Source organism: Ruditapes philippinarum, unplaced genomic scaffold, assembly GCF_026571515.1.
Source record: "Ruditapes philippinarum isolate M1 unplaced genomic scaffold, ASM2657151v2 ctg5811_1_1_1_1, whole genome shotgun sequence".
Classification (NCBI taxonomy): Eukaryota; Metazoa; Mollusca; class Bivalvia; order Venerida; family Veneridae; genus Ruditapes; species Ruditapes philippinarum.
In genome coordinates, this window is record NW_026858951.1 from 59,588 (window position 1) to 86,661 (window position 27,074).

The 27,074-nt window shown below is 34.5% G+C and overlaps 1 protein-coding gene and 1 long non-coding RNA gene across 2 annotated transcripts; one reads left to right on the forward strand and one right to left on the reverse strand.

Annotated features, from left to right (window-relative positions):
* On the forward strand, positions 1-27,074 carry LOC132754765 (uncharacterized). The gene is made up of 7 exons (XM_060745453.1): positions 1-99; positions 1,773-2,559; positions 3,845-4,419; positions 5,124-5,282; positions 5,754-5,900; positions 24,683-24,752; positions 25,353-27,074. The coding sequence occupies exons 1-7, from the start codon at positions 1-3 to the stop codon at positions 25,487-25,489; spliced, it is 1,974 nt and encodes a 657-aa protein (XP_060601436.1). The 3' UTR covers positions 25,490-27,074.
* Positions 21,189-22,469, reverse strand: LOC132754762 (uncharacterized). The gene is made up of 2 exons (XR_009629122.1): positions 22,200-22,469; positions 21,189-21,613 (listed from the first exon to the last, which is right to left on the reverse strand). It is a non-coding gene; the product is annotated as an uncharacterized LOC132754762 (long non-coding RNA).

The window sequence follows — 27,074 nt, forward strand, 5'->3', positions numbered from 1 at the left end:
ATGCTATTTAAGGTTACCTGTGACAGTCAGATGGGTTTTAGCCTTGACCAGATGGAGGACATAATAATCTCTTTTGAAAGTTCAAGATTTGGCTTGAAGGTATTAGTTTCTGAAGAAAGACCTGCTTAGTGAATATAGTCTGTTTTTATTGACCTGTTAGTTATGAATATATTATAGCACTCATTTAAATATTAGATCCCACTTCGGTTTTGTCCGTCATATTATTCAAGAGAATTACTATGGAGTATATAACTAATGTTTAGTAAAATTAAGTCACACTAGCTTGTATGGGTTCTCGTCACATCCACGGTAACTATTTATTTTTGATGCATATTTTAATGAAAATGGCCGAGTGCTTGCAAAATTGTCTCCACTGATATGTAACAATTTAGAAACACTGATTTGTTTTGTTTTGCATAGTCTTTAACAGCACTGAAATGACATTTATTGATTTCAAATCAGAATGAAATCTGAATTTTAATTCTTTTATTATGTTATAGGGTTAACGCACGTTTTTCCGTGTTATAACGTCTGCATAGTCCCGAGGAACGGTTGGTGCCCGAGCCCGGTAGGGCGAGGGCTCCAACAGTTCCGAGGGACTCTGCAGACTTTATAACACGAAATAAACGTGCGTTGACGCTATTATAGCATAAAATTTTTAAAACAGATTCATGATGTATATTATATAAAAACACAAACATAAAATCCTTGTGCTTGAACGGTATTTATCCAACTCTACATGTTTTAGGTATGCGTTTTATTTTTTTCCGGGGCCAACAACTTGAGAACCGAACGAAATTTCGAATTTTAATTGATTTAACAAAGTTTAACTTTGGGGATATATTAAGTTAAGAAAAACATAACATTACTGTAATCTCCCCAAGACAAAACAGACGCCTCAGAAATTCCTAGAATGATTACAGATTGGCGGTAGGAAAAAGATCAGTGACATCAGATTCAAATTCAGAATCGTTTTTTTTAAGCACGCAAGTTTAAAAAAAATCAGGCATAAAACATTATTCTCTCAAAGAAACATACAGGACATTTATCAATATAAACGTCAATAAAACAACGTTTTTTTTTTTATATTCATTTTGTGCTTTCCATTTTTGTAAGTTAATCGGGGGATTAAACTGAATGACAGATTCTATTTGTTTACATTGAAAACTGTCAGTTTCTAAGAAAGGGCGACAACCAAGATAAGCGGCGATGTCTATACGCCGTATTGCCGGCATAATTACTTGAATGCTGCTCGCCGTTATGCGACTGAGACCCTCGAATTAATAATTCCAATATAACAAGAGCGCATGACTATTTGGCAAACAGTCCAAATCGTCATTTTTTTTGTTTGTTTACTGGGCCCTGTATGTATTGCGCATAGGTAAAACCGGGCTATAACAAGAGCGCGTGACTATGTTAACGCATGGTTTTGGCCCCGTTATAACATTGGCAAAAGAGGGAAAAATAGCCGATTTTATGCTATAATATTCAAAAGAATATAGCCTTTACCAAAATAAATGAGTGCAAAACATACTAAAAAATCCAAAAAAATCATAGCTTCAATAATGTTGAAAATAGTTATAAATAAGAAAAAATAAGTATTTTAAGACACATAGGACATAAAAAACATATAAACCGGTAGTTAACTCTATTGCGCTATAAAGGTCAGAATAATTATTTCATTAAAACAAATCATATCTAATCACATCTTACTGTGTGCTTCTCACGAAATTTGTCGTCGATTGATAAATTGTGTGCATTGACCATGCAAGAGCACCTACGCTCCGGTTACAGCACCTACACCTCCGGATACGCCACCTACATCCAAGCCAAGAGCACCTACACCTCCGGCTACGCAACCTACGTCCACGCCAAGAGCACCTACACCTCCGGCTACGCCACCTACATCCACGCCAAGAGCACCTACATCCGAGCCAAGAACACCTACACCTCCGGCTACACCACCTACATCCACGCCAAGAGCACCTACACCTCCGGCTTTGCCACCTAAATCCACGCCAAGAGCACCTACATCTGAGGCAAGAGCTCCTTCACCTCCGGCTACGCCTCCTACATCCACGCCAAGATCACTTACACCTCCGGCTACGCCACCTACATCCACGCCAAGAGCACTTACACCTCCGGCTACGCCACCTACATCCAGGCCAAGAGCACCTACATCTGCACCAAGAGCTCCTTCACCTCCGGGTACGCTACCTACATCCAAGCCAAGAGCACCTACACCTCCGGCTACGCCATCTACATCTACGCCAAGAGCCCCTACACCCACGCCAAGTTCTCCTACACCTCCGGCTACGCCATCTATATCCACGTCAAGAGCACCTACACCCACGCCAAGGGCTCCTACACCCACGGCTATGCCACCTATATCCACGCCAAGAGCACCTACACCCACACCAAAGGCTCCTCCACCTCTGGCTATGCCACTTACACCCACACCAAGAGCGCCTACACGTCCAGCTAGGGCTCCTTCACCACCGCCTGTGATACCCATACAACAACAAGCGGACATGGCGCAGCAACTGGCAAAGGAACAAGGTAAGAGACAACCAAGTCACAACTTAGTTTCAAAGCTATGTAACGGAGTATACTCTCAAACTATAAAAATACACGGTGTCAAAAAGTTAACCGTCCATATTGATGCAAAGAAATAACAATAACGTCATTTCTCGTAAAACGGACAAAAATGTAATAAACGGGGAGCGTAAATTTATGTAATGACCACATTTATTACAAAGAAAAACTATATCTTTGAAGAATGGTCAGTTTGAAATAGTATATGTAAGCTCTGACCCAACAAAAATACAGGATATTTAGATAATGGTTAATTTACTAGGACAACATCTAAGCGTCACTTGTGTTTAGGGTGAAAAAGTTATGGCTCACAATATCAGATTAGGCAAGCGTAGAACTCAATCATCTCTTTCTTAGTTATAGCTATGATTGTTTTGTATGGGTCGGAGCACAATAACTATTTCTGAATACGAAATGATTCCAATTATAGATATTGTTCAATAGAAGTTTGCACCTATCGTCATTGCATTAATTGAAGCGAAAACCATGGTAATTGGGACAGACATATAAGACATATGAAAGTACAGGGTCCAACACAACCTTTATTGACCTTTAAAACAATGTTGCGCTTCTTAAGCCTCGACCAACAGTTGAATTGAATTGTTTCCCTTAATTTCGGAGGTTTTAAACCAAAAAACTGCCCGTTCAGTTTGCGTAAACATAAAATGTAAGTCTGATTTGCAGGCTTATAATAGATTGGATATTTTTGATCATCTATTAACTAAAATACATTGATTGATGTTCATTTGTGAAGATTCTGCTGGCGTATTTACGAAAATACGCTTCTTGTTTCAGACCATGTCAGACATGTCTCAATGAAACACAATTATCTACTTTTAATTGAGGAATAATAACTATTTCTAACAATGAGTCTCAGGTGTGATATCTAGGGCAAACAAGAACCTCTTTTGACAGGGATCATAGTTAGATATAAAACGATTTATTTCAGCATAAAATATTCATCAACATTGCAATGACAAATTTTACAACATACACAAAACTATTGACATACGTGTATGAATGAAAAACAAAGACCTGCCAATCAACATCTTATGTTAGGGAAAGCACAAATGGGTCGTTTTTGACACTTCTTTCCATTGTGCCTTCATTGTAAGTTAAATATCAAATTCTTTTAATTGGGCTTAGCTTTCGGGGCAAACAAATGGTTGTATTTAGTCGTATTTTATATTGGTTTTCCTTGGATTCTTACAAAATGTAGTAAAAAATGATGGATTTCTTTTTTTTCTAGCTGGTGCGATGACGCATGAGAAACATTTAAAGAACAACAAATACCGACAGTGGGTCAAGGCTGGCTTGGGCTTAGGTTATCTAAAAGAGGGACTTGCACAGTTTTGTGATGACATAGGAAAACAGCAACATGAAGATATTATAAAATATATTCAACAAACAAAGAATCCGAAGCCAAATGTAGCATGTGGCTTCTGTAAGATAACAACTCTCCAGCCAGACCACGTCCGAGTCTCAAAAGGGAAATGTCCCTTGGGGCAAGATAAATGTAACTGTTGCTTTCCAAATAATAAGAAACCCTGTCCAAACAACGTATGTGGTGCCATCTACGACAACATTATACGGAATCATGCATCAAATCCACCAGCACCTTTTTGGAAAAACAGTGATGCAGCTATTTGGTCCACTGACAAATGGAGCATTTGTAAATGCTTTATAAATGCTCCTGGTTACAATGACAAAGCATCGGCATTTGACACGGACTGTTCAGGGTTACTCCATGTTATAATAAATAACAAATATTTTCACAATCATATTGGATGCAATGTTACAGCACCAAACAATCTTTTTTTAGAGGTAAATGCATTTAAGTACTATGTGTTTCATTTTCGTTTTTCGTAAAAAAATTATCATTAGAGTTAAACTTTACTGCATTTAGGTGAAGATAATCTCTTTTATATAAACTAATCTTATAGTAAAGCTTAATTTTCTGATTGTTGTTTAAATATGAGTTATCCCATTACTGCACCAAGGTGACGTTGTGTCCATATAATTATGAGACTAATGTAGTTAATTGCTAGAGAAACAACTTGCTGCAGTGAATTATGATTCAAAAATTCTTATGCAACAAAATTTTAAGTGATTAGCTATAAATGTTTTAGCGAGCCTTAAACTTTATGTTGTGTCCATAACCCTTGCTAGTTTGAATACTTCAAGTAAGTAGATGATGTTATATCTACGTAAATTTTATGCCCCGAATCTAGGGTTTTGGGACATTTAGATTTGCCCTTGTCTGTCCGTGCATGCGTCCACAAATTGCTCTAACAGTAATTTAACTAGAGTCAAAACACTTTACAGGAATGTAGTTCACCATGTGAACTTGTGCATCTTTTGTTTCGCGTGTGAATTAATTCAGTTTACCGTGTCGAGGAGTTGCAATTGAATAACTAACTTGCTTGGCATTTTTAATTCTAATTTCTAAGAGTACTGTTAATTCTTATTGCTGAAAACAGTATAATTATGTGTTTATGTTTGACTTAGACTTGTTTTCAATTCAACAGGTCCGACATTATCGCAATAAGATTTTTCACTCAAGCAATATGGAGTTAGAGGAAACGGAGGCTAATTCCTACATTTGTGATATGATATCCGTTCTACAAGATAGTAAGGAGCTTGTGCATCATCCAGCTTCACAACAAGCTGTCCGTAAACTTCAAGATGTAAGTGCAAATAATGAATTCTTTGAATAAGTAAGTTGAAATCCTGATGAAGTTTAGTTTCGATTTAATATATTCATTCAGAACGTATTTGGGGTAATTGAAATTGTTTCATTGTTGTCAATTTGAATAACAATTGCCTTAAGTTAACTTTTATTTGTGAAGTCATAAACAACCCAGTCAAATATGAAATTGTTTTAAGTAACCGATTTTAGGTTTTTAGAAATATGTAAAAAATAAAATGCTGAAAAATAGAAATGTCTGAGATATAAGATGTCTTTACCACACATCCTGTTACATGAGCGGACATCAACAGTCCTCAAAAAGAATGAGTATGGAAGTTTAAATAAAATAACAATTGAGATAATACTGAAATGAAGTCTGACCTTATATTGCATGGTTTTAAGAGATAAAATCAAAACCTACACTTTTACATCTGAAGGTCACATTGACATATTGTTATTTTTTCATCAGCTGAAAACAAAGGACTTCATTATAACTACTGAAGGCGTTGGTGAAATTCTAAGGCAAATAAAAGAAACTGCTGTAACGAAAGATGAATATGAGGAGCTTAAAAACAGAATAACTGACATTGAAACACAATTGTCCAAAGAAAAAGAGGTAACACTTAAAGTTTCTATAGTTTACTTCTGGTTAATGTAACATAACATGTAAATACAACTATGATTTTAATGGAGTTATCGTTTGTATGATAGACCAGTATTAGCTTGTTCATAATGGTGTAAGCAATCTTTGCAATTTCATGATGCCCGCTGTCGGTTTATTCCACATTTTTAACTGAACAGAAGATAACATACACTTTATTTATTGGTTTAAGCATCAAAAGCTTATCATCATATTACATATACAAATACAACATATGATACATAAATGACACATGACATGAACATATTAAATTGCAAAATAATGGTTTATGAAACATGAAAAATGTTTAATGAGATACGAAATTACTTAAAAAGCATATGAATACATGTATATAATTCACAAGAATTTGTCTATCCTTACCTAACATTATCAAATTATAAAGTACAATACAAGATTGAGAAATTCGGTAATGCCTTCCAATAGATTCCACAAAAAAGAAAATTCGCAGTTTTAATGAAAAAAGTGATTGTGACAAATGAAGGGGAAGAACTTATATAACTTTACATAACAAGTATTTTAGCATTCACTTCCCGTAATTATTCATAATCAATATAAATAGAAAAGAAATACGTTTACTGATTTTTTACGTTTATATTTAAAGGAAAAAAAAACACACAATACCGACAAATAAGCGAAATAAACAAAACTTAATTAAAACGAAATTAGACTTAGTAGAATTAAAAATATTATTTTTGTCAAAACATTTCAACAAGGTACACATATTTATATTTTGTTATGTGTTGGAAAACAGACACGCAACTTTATATTTTATTTGAGAAGCATTCAGTATTTTCTTGTGACCAGCTGTTTGCGTTAACGAAATGAATTTAAACATACTTGTGTTGCAATAATGATATCTTGGAATGAATTGATTTCTGAACTCAGAATATATCAGACATTTAATGTTAAAGTAAAATTCTTCCTCTATATCATTCATATAATATAAAGTGCACTTTCGTTCATTCCTTGGTACATTATTATGTCTTCCTAACTCGAAATTATGTTTGTTTGAGGACAGTCTAATTTTGCCTAAAACATTTCTATATAAGACTTTCACTATATTTTATATATAACGATTATTCAAATGTGATCTTATATTCCCTATAAACAGTAGGGTGAACGTTTCAGTTTATACGAAAAACGCTCTGAAAAAAACAACAAATAAACACTCACAAATGTTGCACTGCACGAAGACATGGGAAAACAACAAAGTGCCATGGGCGCCGGGCAAAAATTCGACAAAACTACTTAGTCGTATTTTTGAGTTTTCGCCAGGTGCCTAGCGAAGCAACAGTACGTCATGGCACCAATCAGCTACCACAAATGTAGAAAAGGAGGCTAGCTTTTGTATTTGTACAAAAATATAGAAATAGTAAAATATATTTGTAATGTTTTCTCTATACATGTAAACATAATTGAACTATCAATAAATGTCTTATCCCACTACATCAAAACTTTGTATAATACTCGTAATATATTGTTATTGTAATTTTTGTCAATGTTATATGTGTTTTTTGTTTTCAATGTGTGTTAATTGAAGATTAATTACCTGTTTTTTTTTAAAACTATCTAACCGATTACGTCACGGTTTAGAGGTGTTTACTATTAAGCACAATATAAATAAAATGTGTAAGTGGCCGGACAGCTCAGTAAGTAGAATCGCGGTATGTATTCTGAGGGTCACGAGTTGAAGTCCCTGTCAGGCTGCACATTTGTTTCACCCAGTGACTGACATATAGCCCAATGTTTAATTCACAATAATCTGTAACCCTGGGACATTCAAGAAAATATTTGTACATATAGTAGGGAAGTATTTTACGGTTTAGAACTGTTCAGTATTTAGGGGAGATAAAGTGTAAGCGGCCGAATAGCTCAGTGGGAAGAGCTGCGATATTGTATTTCGAGTATCAGGGGTTCGAGTCCCTGCAAGGCTGTTAAATATCAATATAAATCTGGTAATAAGAAAAAAAACAAAATGGGAAGGAACTTTCTAAATTAGATATCAACTGAAATAGGATTCGGACAGTCTTTGAAGAACCGTCAGAATATGAATTGGTAAAAGGGTGGGGATAATATTACAATCACATAAGTTCTGACGAACATGATATCTGATATATTGGTACGCATGTCGAATACCACTCTAAGTATAAGGGAAGGGTGCTGCTAAAGGTTCTGGGCTTGAGGGTAGCTGTAAAAATACAGAGACGCGCTCTCAGAAAATATTTATTATCAATCAATATGAAGTTTGGCTCGCGCCAGGTAAATCTTCGGTACGAGTGCAAATACAAAATAATGAATGACAAATGACACAAAATTAAAAAAATGGCAAAATGTAGAATAGCAAGTATGGGGATCAATACAAACATTCATATTTACCTGTAAAAATACAGAGACGCACTCTCAGAAAATATTTATTATCAATCAATATGAAATCTGGCTCGCGCCATGAAAATCTTCAATACGAGTGCGCATGCTTGAAGGTATTAAGTGCGGAAATAGAATATTAAGGATTGAGGCCTATACCAGTGGTTAGTACATACTTGTTAATAAATGAATGCAAGAAGAAATGAATGAATGAGTAAATGAATAAAAGGATGAATGGATGAAATAAAGGAAAAGGGGACATAAATCTAGGACTTCACAAGATATATACATTACAAAATACAACAGACATGGCATGGACATGTAAATAATATAATCTACGGTGTACAATACGAGACATACAGTGACAAACAACATATAACACATTAATATGACCCTGCGACACCCCCCCCCACCTTCATAGGGAAAATGTCGTCCCGACATTTGAAACAACCAATGCCAAGAAATCTTACAATGTAAATGCTTCCTTAAGATAGACACTTACACATAGAGTTCAAAAGTGTACATACACAATAAATTTAAAATAAATTCTCTACCTTCTGGTAAATCAGCTGTTTCAAAAACTATTAAAGTACTTAAATGAACATCAGGCCTGTATTGTTCATATAGTACGAGTATATTATAAATAATTCAAATCTCGGTAGAGGTTTGATCTTATCGAAAAAAAAACAAACATCACCTACAAGTGTATGATATACTATTAAGATAACATCATATTAATACACAGATGGCACTCAAGTCTGTGAAAAATAAGACTATCTAATAAAAGAAAAAAAATAAGGCGCAGCGAAAGGAACATTGAATTCCAAATAGTACCTTTATTTTACAAAGACGCTCTACATCTTAAATCAGTCAGTTACAGATAAGCAACATATCAATATTCTTCCAGCAAAACTCACAACAAATCTATGTACTCTAGTTTACAAAATTCTACAAAATCATGCATCTTCAACTATCATTTTCAATCATATGATCAGAGTACAAACAATAATTCATACTAAAAAAAATGTTCTCACAAGAACGATAACAATTGCAGCAAACAATTACAATCTGGGTAAAGTTCTATCAGCTAACAAAGTTTTATGTCGTCCACTCAGGGGATGATGACGACTTTGGCTGTCTTTTGTTCCGAACTAGGCGACTGGGACAAAACGGTTTGGCAAATAGGTCAAGAACTGTTTTCCTCCTTGCTTGGATTATATACTTCTCAGGGGAAATATGTGAAGTGGGGAAAGAAGCAGATAGAGTTTCATTCAAGGGATTACTCGATGAATCTGCGACTATTGGATCAGAACTTTGATAAGTGGATTTGATGGACTGAATTTCACTAGCATCAACAGTCTGAGACATAGAAGTATGGAGAGGAAGACCCATAAGAGGTAATTAGAGGTTTCTATGGACGGTCTTCGAACCTTGGCCATGCTTTCAAAATACAGCTACATGATTAGCAAGATTATCAGCCCAATTTTTCACTCCTGACTGAGTCTCACCACTCCTCATTGTGTCCTTATGCGAGGTACCAAGTAACGGTGGAGACATCGGAACACATTAAAACTATGAGCGCACAAAGGGCAGTAATACACATCATGTGAATAATCCAATTCATGTAGTTATGGCTGCTTACATGTATGCTCTGCAATTTCATGCACAAAATAAAAGGATACTTTGTGAAAAAGGACAAGTCAAGACTTTCTGTCTAGTTATTATGGGAAACAGCTACAGCTTAATACCATGCTTCTTTTCATCCTGGGAAAGTCTACTGAAGACATTTCGTCCGTTGACTCCTAACATATTTCCTGCTTTGGCAATTTCTTGTGAATATTTTTAATGAGAATAATGCTAAATTAATAAGATTTAAAACTTCTTGCTGAACTTTTAAGCAATTAAATGTCTAAAAATCATTAATACCTTAATAGTTATGAAATAGCACTGGCTTAAAATGCTAAAAATCTCAAGGAATAAATACATTTATTAAATAACATAATTTACTGAAAAAAGCACTATCTATTTATTTAATTATTAAAACTAAACAAAACAAAGAAATCATGATCAAGGTTTGAACTCAAATCTCCTCGGTGAGAGGCCCCCATGCTACCACTGTGCTCACCGAGGCTCCCATGCTACCACTGAGCTAATGCAACATTCCGAGATGTCAGGACATCATTTAACAAGTAGTTTTACATATACATCAATGCAGACGATGTGGAATTATAGAGTTTAAATACTCTACATGCAGTATCTTTAAATTGTTTTGCATCAATTTTATTTTCACAAAGTAAATCGAATCCTTCTACTACCTTTTGAAAAAGACATGAACACTTCTTCATCACTGTGTTTAAGCGACCACAGTTGTTTTTTTTGTTGCTGTTGTTGTGTTTGGTTGTTTTTGTTTTTGTTTTTTGTTGTTTTTTTTTTGAGGGCGAAAGAACCGGATCCAGATCATGTATTCAGCAATAGAATAGCCTGAACAGCATAACATCTTTCAATGAATCAATAAAATTACTTAACAACACCTTGCTTATTCTAAGAATATTTGAGGCATACAGTAAACAGAATTTCAGCATTTTTTATAAACGTTTACATATAATTCTTTTAATCTGCCAGAGTTTTGTTTACAACCGGTACAGTGGAAACCGTCGAACTCGTAACAAAACTTAATCGTACTCATTTTAGTGAAAGTGCCTTTAATTTACTAGAAATGGTTTTCCTGCAAACTTTTATTAAAATATATGTTATGAATCATATTTCAACAACTTAGAACACAAATTAGTAATGTTGAGTGCAAAAAACATGCTCCATGGTTTGCATTTAATGAAATAAATGTCAGAAAATGACGTCTAGATATTAGGTAAAAATGTAATTTTGGAATAGAGCACAGGCAAGCCCCAACTTTATATTGATATAGTTGAAGCCTCTGATACATTACAACACAATGGTGTAATGATTTTGTTGGGTCTGGACTGTGCTGATACTTTAATTTTCGTATAAAACACCAAAAATACGTGAATTTTTCTAAGTTTGCTGGAAAAAGGGGTATTTCCATAGAACATAAATCATTATTAATGTAAACATATGTCTGTAAATTCATATGTTTTAAACAGTTTAAGGATTTAACTTATAAATAAAACCTAAAAACAAGAACTTTGCATCAAATTACTTTTTGCCAAAATCTTGGGCAAAAATCCATGGTTAGTGAATCTAGCTCTTTTACTATCTCGATTACTTTATTATTATAAAACCATTCACTTATGTAACTATGTCAACCACCTTTTCTTTTCAACATTAACTTCAAATTCAAACGATAACAATAGGACAATAAACTAACTAACAATCAAACCTTAGTGATATAATATAAACCGGACCTAGACTCTGAAATGATCGCGGCATCCACAGCAAATAACAATAAATAAATTGATATGTTGTCGATACTTAAACCAACGTCAATATTTTCTTGCACGTGTAATTCGATATCATGCAATAACTGAGAGAAAAATATTGGAGAAGTTATCGCCCAACAAAATAGACTAATGTTACTTTTAATGACATCAGATAATGTTCCTAAATGTTTAACACACACTAATAATTATTTCATCTCATTATTTCTCCCAACATTTTTGGGAGATATATTGTTTTTGCCTTTGCCGTCTGTCCGTCCGTCCGCATTTACCTTGTCCGCCCTTCACAGGTCAAACTACTGGTGGGATTTTAACAAAACTTTACAGGAGTGATCAGATCAATCCGTAGTTGTGCACATCACCGGCATGTTCCGCTTCACGCACAATATCGCCGCCAGAGCTAAAAGTAGAAAAATATTGTCCGGCCTTCAAAGGTCAAACTACTGGTGGGATTTCAACAAAACTTTAGAGTTGTGATCAGTACCTTCTCCAGTTGTGCACAATACCAGCACGTTTCGCTTAGCTGCATAAAATGGCCACCAGAGCTAAAAATAAACAAATCTTGTCCAGTCTTCACTGGTCAAATAACTGGTGGAATTTCAACCAAACTTTGCAGGAGTAATCAGTACCATCCCTTGTTGTACACAATACCGGCACGTTCCTCTTCGGTGCACACAATGGCCGTCAGAGCTATAAATAAAAAGATCTTGTCCCGCTTTCATAGGTCAAGCTACTAGTGGGATTTCAACGAACCTTCACATAAGTGACCATCAATACTTTAGGGAGACATATGCTTTTGTGACAAAAACTCTTCTAGTTATACATTGTTCTTATATCTGACAGAAATTTGTCGTCAATACCTGTGTTTATAAGTTTGAATAATAACATAACCTTGACCTATCAATACAGGCATACGCTTTTCTATAATCAACAGAACAACCCTATAATTTCATGCATGGAAATGGGGCGGAATTCAATGGCAGATTCCGCCTAGAAATATAAATTCTCCCCCAAATATAAAAGTGTTAAATCATTTGCTTTCGGCGGCACGTATTCCTGCCAGATTCCAAGCGGAAATGGGACGTATTCTGGGCGGAATTGGGACGAAATATGCAAATGAGTTGGGCGGATATTTGGAGCGGCATTTTTGGGCGGAATTTCGGAGCGGAATTTTGGAGCGGAATTGTCAAACAAGATTCTGGGCGGAATTCGGGGATGGAATTCGGGGCAGGAATGTGTGAGACGGAATTTTATGAGTTTAACATGATAACATATTTATGATAAAATTATCGTTAATGTATCACATTAAACGTTCTTTCACAAAATTTAATACATATCCTTTAGTCCAATACAGAATAGAATACCCTACATTCACTATAACACAAACAGTTTTTTTTCTAGCTGCAGGTTTTGGTAGGTACTGGTTTTCTTAGAATCCAACACTTTGTTGTCTTTTGTTGTTTTTTTTTCAATTATTTTGCTGGAAGTCTGTCAGTGAGAAACTGTTTCAATCATAAATTTGTTTCAAATGTTTCGGATTATTTAAATTACTTTTTCTTTTATTAATGTCTGTTTTTAGTCCACTGCCTGTGTTTCCTAGAATTTATTGTGGTTATTTAACATTTGCGTATAGCGAACGTATAATTTGAAACAGTTTCCCGTCTACACCATTTTTAATGAGTTTCAGGTATAGTGATGAACGGTCAATAAAATCGTATGCTTTCTTCAAATCTAGAAACAGGCAATACAGTCTCATTTTGTTCCTTAGGTGATGTTGGATGACTTCATTTAAAACAAATATTGCGTCTGTGGTACTAAAGTTTGACCTAAAACCGAACTGTGAATCCGAGATTATTTCATTTTCGTCGGACCATAGTTTAAGCCTATTATTTATAATAGACATGAACAATTTTGCGAAACAGCTAACAAGGGTTATCCCTCTATAATTATTCGGATCATTTGTCTGACCTTTCTTAAAAATTGGCACAATAATACCTTTCGCCCATTGTTCAGGAATCGTACCCGTTTGTAATATTTTGTTTAATAATTTTTTCACATGCGGTAATATTATGTCGAGGGTTTCTACAAAATATTCAGACAATAAATTGTCAATCCCGGGCGCTTTATTTCGGTTAACTCGTTTAGCCGAAGCTAGTATTTCTTCTTTAGTTATAGGATAGTCTAACTCTTCAAATGTGACAGTATTTGTACCTTATAACGTGTTTTCGTCAAAACTACTGATAAAATCTTGAGTTTCTGTATTTTCGAATCCATTTGACAATGATAAGGACATAAAATAGTCCTGGAATTGTTTAAGCGGAATTTCGTTGCTTTTTGCCTGAACTTTGCTTTGAATAGTTTCCAGAACTCCTTTGGTTTACTGCTTCGCAATCTGTTCATTTCGGAACACCTTTTGATGTTTAAAGAATGCTTCGCTTTCCGTAAACAGTACTTATAGTCTTTTTTCCGTTTGCAATAAAATCATTCTATTTTCCGTGGATCTATCACATATAAATTGATGTAATGCATTTTGATACAATGTTTTCTTTTCACGGCTTTCACTGTTATACCACAATTTACTCTTATTGTGTCCAGTTTCATTTAATATACAACTCTCGGATATATATACTTTCTTTTGAAAAAAAAAACTTTTCGGCTTTCGACAAAATAAAATCACTGAATTGGTCCACTTTGCAGTATAATACCGTTTAAAATTTCTATATTTTGCGTCATACTATCTCGAAATTCCTATCGGTATTCATTATTCCATTTCGAGCAGGTAAAAGATCGCACTTTCGGTTCATATTTGTAATTATTTACTTTAATTGAAAACGATACTGTAGCGTGATTGGAATTCAAAGTTTGAAAATCTAGTTAACACAAGGTCAATTTCGCTTTCGCCATTTGCTGTTATACACGTGAATTTCCCTGGGTCATTGTTAATTCTTCCGTTACAAATACACGTTTACCGTTTTACAAAGATCTCAAAAACGATTTGATCGTTGGTCAAAAGATCGGCGTGGAGGCGGAGAGTCATTCAAGTTGTCCGTTAAATCCTGTGTTAGCACGCTTTCAAGCTCAATATAATCCTTCTTTTGTCCCACTCTACTGTTAAGGTCACCAAATAAAATAGTTCGGCCTAATTCTGAGTATTCTGATCGTTTGGCTCTTCTGTTTTGAAAACTACGGTATGAACGAATAGGAGCATTATATCCTTTTAAGTCATTTTTTGAAGTTTTGTAGTCCAGGTTTCGCTTAGACACACAATGTCATACCCCTCGATAGTGTTTAAAAAATCTTTGTTTTCCTTTTTTAAGTTTGTCAGACCTTCGACGTTCCAACATAAAACATCAATATTATTCTCGCGTTCATCCTATATACTTCCGCCGGCGTCCGGCGACGGCCCGTCGGCCCCTTGCGCTTCGGCAGTGTAGTTTGCCGTCGATATATAATTTGTCCCAAGAAATGTACGCTTTCTGGTTTCTTGATTTTGCTGCTTTCATCAGAGGGACAAGCTTGCGTCTTTTTTCCAGAATTTCTTTACGGTATTGTGGGCTTATCCCGTATGGGTATCTTTCAAATTAGGCGCTGATTTACGCACATTTTCTCTGTCTTCTTGGGAATCGAATTTAACCAGTATTGGTTTTGTTTTACCAAAACCGTATTTTCCAATTCTTTGCGCAGATTCTATTTTGATATTATGCTTCGCTTCGTCAATTTTATGTTTTCTTGCATGATATTTAAGATTTTATCTTTGCATATGTCTGCAGTCTCGTCTTTTTCTTCGGGCACTTTGTAAAACATAAGATTGTTTTGTAAGTCTTTTGCTTTCATTTGCAGCAGCGTAGCCTGGAATTCATTTTCCTTCTTTTTCTGCATCTCTTGCCTAGCCTCGAGTTTGTTCACTAATTGCTCTATAACCTTTTGTTTTTCTTTTAAGGAGTCGGCGTTATTTGAATCAAAAGCCCCTACTCTTCTCAATTTCGGAAACTTTCATTTCCATGACCTTTACCCTTTTTATCGAGCGTATCCATTTTTACCATTATTTTGTTCACCGATACCTTTATACTGTCCAGTTGGCCTAATCTTTTATCGATACATTCTAGTTTTTAGCTCGACTATGCGTAGAATATGAGAGCTATTGTAGTCGCCCCGGCGTCGGCGTCGGCGTCAGCGTCCGCGTCGGCGTCTGCGTTGGTTAAAGTTTTTTGTAAAGTCAAATATCTCAATTATTACTTGAGATATTCAATTGAAACTTACAATACTCATTTATAGTAACAAGGTACATCAGATTGACAAGTTGGATAACTCTGCCTACAATATTGACAGAATTATGCCCCTTTTTAACTTAGAACTTTTGGTTAAAGTTTTTGTAAAGTCAAATATCTCAATTATTTCTTGAGATATTCAATTGAAACTTACAATACTTATTTATAGTAACAAGGTACATCAGATTGACAAGTCGGATAACTCTGCCTACAATATTGACAGAATTATGCCCCTTTTTAACTTAGAACTTTTGGTTAAAGTTTTTTGTAAAGTCAAATATCTCAATTATTGCTTGAGATATTCAATTGAAACTTACAATACTTATTTATAGTAACAAGGTACATCAGATTGACAAGTTGGATAACTATGCCTACAATATTGACAGAATTATGCCCCTTTGGAACTTAAAAATTTTGGTTAAAGTTTTTTTGTAAATTCAAATATCTCAATTATTGCTTGAGATATTCAATTGAAATTTAAAATACTTTTTTATAGTAACAATGTACATCAGTTTGCAAAATTGCACAACTCTGCCTGCAATATTTGCAGAATTATTTGCCCCTTTGAAACTTAGAAATTTTGGTTAAAGGTTAAAGGTCTTCAAAGATATTTACTTGAAACTTTACACATGCACTTAGGGTCATAATTGGAGGGTCATACTATCAAGCACATAGAATAGTCGAGCGTGCTGTCCTACCGACAGCTCTTGTTGTAATATCAATGACATTGTCTGATCATTGCTCACTTCCTGTTGGTTTTGGTTTAATGGCGTCCCTGATGACCCTTGAAAATTAGGTTGAGGAAAATGTTGTTGTAAAATGTTTGTCGGGCTCTGGTTGCCAAACTTGTAAGCATTCTGGTTTATAATATATGAAGGTTGCCCTGTATTCTGCATTGGCAAACACTTCGATGAATTGAAACTCGGAGAATAATTCTGCGCCATAACTGACCTCTTAGCTGGGGTGTCTTTTCCTTGAGGCGAATTTTTATCCTTCTTATTACCCATTTACGTCATTTGTCATTTCACTTGCATATATACTCGCTTTCTGATTATAATTTTATATATATCAAACTATTGTCACACCATATAAATAAAAAATTTAATCCAAATACTCCTCAGATTTGATTTTTGTGTCCATTTTTTCCACGCATGCGCAATAATTAACAATCAGACAACAATTAAAGTATACGACGATTATTTAGCAGTATAAGGGTTAAATTGGTTTGAATCATTAAGTGGTAAATGCATAATTAAGTGGTAAACAAACCTTTCAGTATCCTGGAAAACACTTGATTTATGTATCATATTGATAAGTCTTTATGCACAACTTGGCATTATTAACAATTTAAGTACATCCTTACAAACACATATACATACTTAGCCGACAGCAATTTTATAAAACTCGATGATCCGGTAACCGTTATAATCCGTTAGACGTTATTACTTAATACGAGACAGATGATAATGTAAGACGCATATCATAACAAGTAAAACAAGAGCCCGGTTTGAGCTGGGTGATGCTCCCCAAATAGGTTTTGGACACAGGAAAGTACACCTCTTGTAGTTTCAGAGTTATGTCCCTGGAAAAAGTTCAAAGTGCAATAATTCCAAAATTCGGCAAGACAGAGTTACTGTTCTTTGCACTGCACTTTTAATCAATGTGATCTATCAACCTACAAAGTTTCTTGATGATATCTCTTATGATTTCCGAGTTATGTCCCGGACAACTTCAAAAAGTAAAAATAAACAAAGGGCAATAACTCCAGAATTAGGCTAGGCAGAGTTATGATTCTTGTGCACTGCACATCTACCCATTGAGATATATCTACCTACAAAGTTTTATGTTAATATCTCTTATAGTTTTACAGCTATGTCCCGGACAAGATTTTTCTAAAAGGGGAGATAATTAAACAATGAGGCTTAACAGTTATGGTTCTTTTGCACTGCACCTCTACTCAATGAGATCTATCTACCTACAATTTTTCATCTTGATATCTCTTATAGTTTTAGAGTTATGTTCCGGACAAAGTTCAAAGTGTTAAAATTAACAAAGGGCAATAACTCCAAAATTAGGACAAAAAGAGTTATTATTCTTATGCACTGCACATCTACCCATTGAGATCTATTCACCTACAATGTTTCATCTTGATAACTCTTATAGTTTTAGAGTTATGTTCCGGACAAAGTTCAAAGTGTTAAAATTAACAATGGGCAATAACTCTAAAATTAGGACAAAAAGAGTTATTGGTCTTATGCACTGCACATCTACCCATTGAGATCTATTCACCTACAAAGTTTCATGTTGATATCTCTTATAGATTTAGAGTTATGCCCCGGACAAGATTTTTCTATAAGGGGAGATAATTCAAAAACCGGGCAAAATAGAGTTATGGTTCTTTAACACTGCACTTCCCCTCAATGCCCTCTACCACTGTATGAAGTTTCAACAAATTATCTCCAAGGATTTTCAAGTTATGCTCCGGACAAGACAACGGATGGACAGACAGACGGACGGACGGACGGAAGGACGGACGTTCTCACAGGACAGTAATTATGTGGTTACTCTATTGTTCTCTCTGTTGTTCTTTTTAGCCATACAAAATAAATAGCCACATAGAAGCATTACGGAATGAATGACATCAAAGAGAAAGAACAGTTACCTATTGTCCCTCTAGCCACATAATTACTGTCCTGTGAGTGCGGACAGACGGACGGACGGACAGACGGACAAGGCGCCGACTTTATGCTCCCCCGAAATTTTTCGGGGAGCATAAAAAACATGGAGAAATATTCTGCAGTTTTTATTTTTGCGGTGCTATAATTGATCACAGACTACGCAGAAATAAAGGCATCGCAGAAAAATAAAACACTTATACGGTATTGCAGTGAGAAAGCTTATAAAGACACATGATTGTTGTTAGAAGCACTTGGAAATAGTTACTTGATTATATCAATTTAAATTTATTCTTATATTCAGTTCTTCCCCTTAAATTTGACAAGAAGTCAAACTGTTTTTAGATAAATTTAAGACGAATTTAAAGTTTCTTCAGACCGATTATTTAAAACATTAAATTGCCATTATCCTAATTCCATGGATTTCCCTTAAGTGCGTAGTAAAAACAAACAAATTAGCCTGAACTGCCTTTTGTAATCTTCTTCAAAAGCAATATAAATTATTCTATTTTACAATAATAAATTGTGCGTTATGGGGCTAAATGGCCTTTGTATAAGATATTTAGTACTTATGGCAAATTGCCTGGGTGATGTAAATCATAATCATGGGTCAAACAAAGATGTTAGTGGCATTGATTTGGCCTTCAAATGAGACCTTCTTGACATGTACATTGTTGCCTGGTATTTACGCTTGAAATGCATTAACAGAGGTATCAAACGGGTCGAAAACACATGGAAACAACTGAATTTTACATACATTTTAATGGTTTTATGCTCCACGAGTCGAACTTAGCCCTATGCGCCTGTATATAAAGAAATATTCTACATGTAGACAACATTTTTAGAAGGCAATTCTAACCGGAAATACACCCCGGCTTCCGTTTCACATACATTAACAAAGAGCAGAACGGGGAACCACGCAAGTGTTGCGGGAGAACACTTCCTATTTAGAAATTACCTTTTACATATAGAAATTTTCTTAAAATACAGGCACATAGTTCTAGGTGCCACTCGTGGTGGATAAAACCATTTTTAAAGTATATAAAATCCAGTTGTTTGCATTTGTGTTCGACTCATTTGATCTTTTTGTTGATGCATTTCAAGCGTAAATACAAGGCTACAATGTACATGTCATGACGGTCTCTAGTCCTATAACATAAGACGTTGGAGTGTACGTAGTACTAACGGAAACGTCATATGTTAAAGGACTATGATTCCATGCGAAAATCCGACGATATTACCACCCGGTGGAAAATTTTGATACTGAGAACTAACATACCCATAATTTTCGTACTCGGGTGTTGCATACCTTGTCTACTGTATCAATATATTTTTTTTTCATTTTTTCTTTTTTTTAATATACATGTATTGATATTTCATTGCATAAATAAGAAGGTTAGACACATTTAAGGTCAAATAAATGCCACTAGCACCTTTGGGGTAAAATAGAGCCTACTGCAACTTTGAGTTACATTAGTAATTTGTTTGAGGAAATAAAAATCCTGTCACCGTAATTCACTACAATGTTATGACCTTGTTTTTTTAAAGTCTGATGTTTAACATATGGTTTTTTATCCACACCTTATATAAATATATCATAATGACAAGGAACAAGTGAGATTGAAAAATATAAGCGAATGCAGATATAAAATCTAAAACGGATATCGCAGGCGTCATATTTTTATCTGAAATAGTGCAAATGTATTAGTGGCTACTTTTGCTAAGGGAAACTGATAGTTAGTATAGAAGTCACTGGTTGCTATATAAAATCAGTGGTGTCTATGGAAATCGGATTTAAACGGTAGATTCAATCGTGACAATTAAAAGTTGATGTTTGCTATTGAAATCGCTTGCTGCTTTGTAAAAAGTCAATGTTTTCTATTGAAGTCACTGTTTGGTATGGAAATTTACAGTTTGCTTTGAAAAGCAAATGGTTGCTATGATGACACTGCTTGTTATTGCAAGCAAACGGTTGCTATGGCAGTCATCAGTTGGTATATATAGTTAATGGTTGCTAAGTTTTGCTATGGTTGCTATTTAAGCTATCGAAGTCAATGGTTGCTATTTTAGTCTATGGTTGCTTTGGAAAATCAGTGGTTGCTATGAAGTCAATGGTTGCTATGGTAAGTCAATTGTTGCAATAGAGATCACTGGTTGCTACTGAAATTCAATGGATACTAAGGAAAGTTATGGTTGCTATGGCAAGTCACTGTATATTGGGAGCGAAAGAAGTATATGGTAACAATGGTAGGCAAATAATGGCCATAGGAGTCACTGATTGCTATGAAAGTTGATTGTTTCTATGGAAAGTCACTGGTTGCTATGAAAGTCACGTGTTGCATCGAATAGTAACTGGTTGATATGGAAGTCAGTGGGTCCTATGGCAAATCAATTGTTGCAATATTGGTCACTGAGTGCTTTCAGAAGTCAGTGAATGCCATTAAGCTTTATGTCACATTATGGACTACGTTGGAACACAGACTGATCACAACTACCATACAAAACAAAGCACAACTCAGCATAAACTATTTAAATATATATTTACAAAAAATAAATGACTATTCATAAATGAAATTAAATGATGAGCAATAAATGAAGAGAGGAAAAGGGGAAAACAAAATATATTAAAGTTCCGTGTCCTGTCGAATAGCACTTTGTCACATTGTCCCGGTGGCTTAACTCAAAACAAATACACTGATGCTCGAGATGTGACCCATCTTAAGCAGAAAATCGATTCTGTACTGTCTACAGAGTGTAGATCCAAGACTGGATGTGGGGTCTCTACGTCACAATCTCCAGATGTGGCCCATTCAAAGCAGGAAGATCGATTCTGTACTGTCTACAGAATGTAGATTAAAGACTGCGTCGCTACGTCACAATATCCACTATCGTCGCAATGTTGAACACATGCGTGATACAAAATTGAAGGTGAATCCTCCGAGTAGAAGCTACAAAATATGAAACACAGTAAATATCCATGGTACACAAATATAAGGGTATAAGTATGTTCCTTTGGAATAGCCGGAGCTTTGCCGGATTCCTATAAGCATATAATGTCCATTATGGAACGCCATACACTCTCGTGTAATTAATTCAACGTTGATTATATATTGTAGCACGTTGTAAGATATAAAACTTGAAGCCAGACCGGGTGCCACCTAAATATCGACGAAATCTTTCCATGAATCGAATCCATATTATTTCGTACAAAAATAAATAATGATGATGAAGTGATATGAAAATTACTTAAAGAAATAAGAATTATATAAAAAGAACATGCACTCAAGGCGTTGATCGCCTTCCAAACATACAACAACTATCAATGATAATTAGCAGATTACAAATATTCAAGAAATGAATGAAACACTAGTCATAAATCTACAGAAGACGAAAAATTAGAGAACGAAAAATTACTGTCAAAATGCAAAATAAAATTTCTATAAAACGAATATGTAATGAAAAATTATCTGAATTACGATATTCTGAAATAACAAAAAGTTTACTAAATAAAACAACAAGAAAAGAACAATATACCTTGCGCAAGCTTAAAAATTTACACCACAAGAATAAATTTGTCTGTCATAATGACCTTGTGCGTCTTGTGAGTCCCCAAGAAGATTTAAAATCGTTCAATATATATGCATATTTACCCTAAGCAGAAAGCGTGAAACATAACTTTCACGATTTTCTTGCATTCCAGAACGCATGTATAACAAAATATACAGGCCCGTAATATCAAATTTATAGACCATAAATAAATTTGCACTTTATCACAAAAATCTAACTTTCTTATTACTGGACAGAATTTTATGAAAAATATGTCAAAATGCTTGGAATGATACCAAGAAATTTAAGCAATAAATAAAAATACTGAAATAATTTATTTCACTCGATAACTCTGAATTTACAAAAAGATGATTAAATAATTTACATTGGATTTAGTATAAAATTGAGGTTCGGCATGAAAATAAAATACTACAAAATCAAAGTACTGAAAGCACTTCTGAGCATTGACGAAATGGTTTACATTTCGACACTGTACTAAATGCTATGAAAAGTCAATTGTTGTTATGAAACGGAAATGGTTGCTATGACAAGGCATTGTGTGTTATATAAGTCTATTTTGTAATGGAAAGTTTATGGTATCTATATGAGTCATTAATAATTATTGCTATGGAATGTCACTGATTGCCTTAAAAAAACATTTGTTGCTAAGGAAGTCATTGGTTTATATGGCAAGTCATTGGGTGTTACATTGGTCTATGGTTGCCATGAAAAGTCACTGGTTGACATCACATAGCACTGGTTGCTATGAAAATTCACTTGTTGCTAACCAAAGCCATGGTTGCCATGGAAAGTCAATGGTTTCTATGTAAGTCAATAGTTGCTATGGGAAGTAAAAGGTAGCTATAGAATTAAATGGTTGATATAAAATGTCAGTGGTTGCTATGTCATTCAGGGGTTGCTATGGATGTTAGTGGTTACTATAGAAATCATCGGTTGCTTTTTGTAAAGTATGGTTTCAATGGAAAGTCAATGATTGCTATTGTAGTCAATGTTTACTATCAAAAGTCACTGGTTGAGAATTTACATGTAATCTATGTTTCCCCGGGGTCGGGGGAATTTTGACGCCATAGCTATAATTTGATTTTTTTTACATCCACCAGTCTTTGTTTCTTGTTAAATATTGTAAGATATATTGCTTAAAGTTTTCAAGAATAACATTTTTGGAGTATTTACTATAGAAAGAGATACAAAAAAAAACTTTTTTTTTTTTGCTTTTATTATATATATCAAAATTAGCCCCGCCAAATGGGTCAATAATTGTCTTTATTTTCCTACTTATGTAAATAATTGTCCCAATTTGGCGGGGATTATTTTGACCCCAAAGCTTCAATTTGAATAATGTTAATAGATGTTCACTAGAAAACGTTTCATACTAAATATCTGCGCTCCAGCCCTTGTTGTTTTGAATAAAATAAAATGTTGTTTGTTTTTACTTTATGCACATCAGAAAAATACATTTTACTCCCGGTTAATTTTGTCACCTATGTTATAATTTGAGGAGTCTTTGTAGTGGTCCTCCAGATAATGTCTTTTGAAAATATTTATGCTCTAGGTCTTATCGGTATTTTTCTTATAATTCCTTTAGGTTGCTATGACAACCTGATTTATAGACGGAATCCATATAACCCTGGAAATATGGTTGAAATTTCACCAGTGGTTTTTAACAATTAAGATGTTTTAAGTTCCCTATATTATGTATATAACACACCCACCAACACACACACGCGCACGCACACACACACACACACACATACTCGTGCACGAACGCATGCAGACACACACAAACACAAGGGTGAATCGCTAATTTTGCAATCGCATTGCAGACGTATCAAAGTGAAACTGATAAATATAAATGGACTATAGACTGTTTGAATATGTTTTTTTTTAATTATTCTGCAATTCCATCATCTTTGAGAAAGCTTCAATAATCGTTACTAAATAATGTAAAATTGCACCGAAAATGTCAACCAAAAAAAACAGTTTTTTTTTCTCTTGGAGTAGAAAATTCCTCCATACCAATATAATTGTTTTTTCATGAAGGTATAAAATTTATCTCAGCACTAACTTCATTTGATGGGTTTTATTTAGATATATATGGATATTGTATTTAAGATATCCAGACTTAATACATTTTTTTTTTGAGAATTACCGAATTAAACACAAATATTTTGATTATTTACAACAATATTTTTGAGAATTACCGAACTAAAGACAAATATTTTGATTATTTACAACACTATTTTTGAGAAATACCGAACTAAAGACAAATATTTTGATTATTTACAACAATATTTTTGAGAATTACCGAACTAAACACAAATATTTTGATTATTTACAACAATAATTTTGAGAATTACCGAACTAAAGACAAATATTTTGATTATTTACAACAATATTTTTGAGAATTACCGAACTAAAGACAAATATTTTGATTATTTATTATGCTGTAGGTGAATCAAAGACTCAAGATAGAAGATGCACGTCAACAGAAACAGTTAGAATATGAACAAGCTAAATCAGGTATGTTATTTTCTCCTTGCCAAAGTCAAACTGGATATTAGAAATGGCCTCGGACACAATTGTTAGAATACACAGAACGGATACGTTTTTCGGTCTAACCTACGCTAAGAAACTACACATGTAAACCAATACTAATTTAATGCTAGGAGTGGAAGACTATATTTATACAAATATATCGAGTAAACGTCCGTCATTCTTCCGGTAAGGACCTCCAACATATTAGTAAGAATACACCAAACTGATACGGTATTTCGGCCTGACCGACACTAAGAAACTTAACATGTAAACAAATAGTAATTTATTGATAGGCGTTGAAGACTAGTTTAACTATCAAATACATCGAGCAAAAGTCCACCTAAGTTAAGTATATTTACAGACATAATAGGTAACAGAACATTATTTATATACTTTTATTATACTTATTATTATGTTTGTGGAAACCGAAAGTACAAATTGTTAACATGTTGCCATTTATTCGAATATAGCAATAAGTGTACATCTGTGCATATTTTGAAATTGACTATGATTGTCCGACATAATTATATTCAATCAAAATTTACCGAAATAGACTTCGGTTTATATAAGGAATAGTTATTTCAGTTCGATTGTGTATGAAGCTACACTATCGAATCCGTTCCTGGAACCAACAAGTACTTAGTAATGAAGGAAACAACATTTTGCTCCCGACGGGGTTTGAGCCTATGCGGCTAGCGATCATTTCAAGTCCGACGTGTTAATCACTCGCCCATGCCATCGCATGAAAACATACTTTATTTCCCTTTGAATGACACATATATACATTCGTTTCACATTTTCAAAGATAATACCCTCTGTCTTCATTTATATTTAAAACCACGTGGTTATCAGTATTAAGTCCAAGGTTATTATAGTATCATAAAGGAGTAGAACTGAACGACATGCGCTTACTGTAGCAATTATAAGGTTCCTTATAGATTACTTGTATTGTGTTATATCTATGTATTTATAGGTGTATTAGTTTAATCTCGGGAAAGGGCTGAACTACAAGCTAATGGACTTACTGTGTCATAATAATGCATATCTCAGTCAATGTCCCATTAAAGTCCCAGTCTCACGGGGCCGTATCGAAAACCTGAGTGAATGAAGTATGCACACTGCTATAGAATACCTTATTTACTGATTGTTCAAACCTAGTATTATGGCGAAAAAAATACATATTCTCACGCTCGTCCCGGGTCGGCTTTTATTTGTTTGGGTCGTCAGCCCAAACAAATAATGGTAGCGAAATTTCAGAGTCTGATGCTGTTAATTGCAAATGCCGAAAGTAGGCCGCTTTTTTGAAGCGGTTACTTCCCTTTATATGTACACTAACGCCGAAAAAATTCAGGGGAGATCACTGCGTAAAGATGGTCAAATGACAGGCGCATTAATTTTCAAGCAAAATAATTCCCGAAGGTCGAAAATTTCTAATATTGTTTTATCCTTTATAGATATACATGCTTATAATAAGCTCCATGATTATTAACATCTGTGTTAAACAACAGTTAGCGTCGAAATAATAAGGGTTACAAACCCTTATTCAGAATATTATGGTTTTCTTCAGGCCTTTTACATATAACTTCACCGTGGCCGAGGGGTCTGGAGTTCAAATCCAGGAAGGCAACTCTTTTTTTCAAATTGTTTAGATCAAATAAACATTGAATTGAATATCAGTGTTGCAATTAGACTTAAAGCCAATTAACTACAATTAAAACGCTGGAAAGCACTGGTGGCACTATACAAAATATGATAAACAAGATCATCAAGGAAAGGCGGCGTTCAAGGAACACAGCCCCCAAACAAACAAATAAGTTTATAATCTCACAACCTTCACCCAAACAAATTCAGCGCTTTCTGTGCTTTGATTTTTCCTCACAGGTATGTAGCCTGACATAGATTATTGTAAATATATTGTAAAGGACGTGAGCCTCACTTTAAGACGTTGGGGGTATCAATGATATTCAGACACTTTACATATAGCAATCGGTTCATGTATTTAACTGGGGTGATGGCGATAGAGAAATTTGTATTTTATTAATTGATATTGCTTATTGCTTATAACAATTATACCGATTCTTGACTAGTGAAAGAGGACACCTGAGTAAAGGCACGGGCGTCCCGTTACCTAGATGAATAGCTTCCTCGCGTCGATAAGATTCGTACCTTCAGCAAGTGGTTAAGAGTCACCTTATTCACTAGGGCTTTAATTGTTGACAAAGTGGTCAGACTTTACAAAATCTATTGATTGGAAAAAATGATGTTTTTTCTGCTTTTTACAGATCAGCTGAAAAGAAGTTTAAGAGA

Bases quoted from the DNA above. Each gene is read 5' to 3' on its own strand.
- LOC132754765 (XM_060745453.1), top strand. From the start codon at position 1: ATGCTATTTAAGGTTACCTGTGACAGTCAGATGGGTTTTAGCCTTGAC. The intron at 2,560-3,844 runs GTAAGAGACAAC...TTTTTTTTCTAG, and splicing joins GCAACTGGCAAAGGAACAAG to CTGGTGCGATGACGCATGAG. The intron at 4,420-5,123 runs GTAAATGCATTT...TCAATTCAACAG, and splicing joins CAAACAATCTTTTTTTAGAG to GTCCGACATTATCGCAATAA.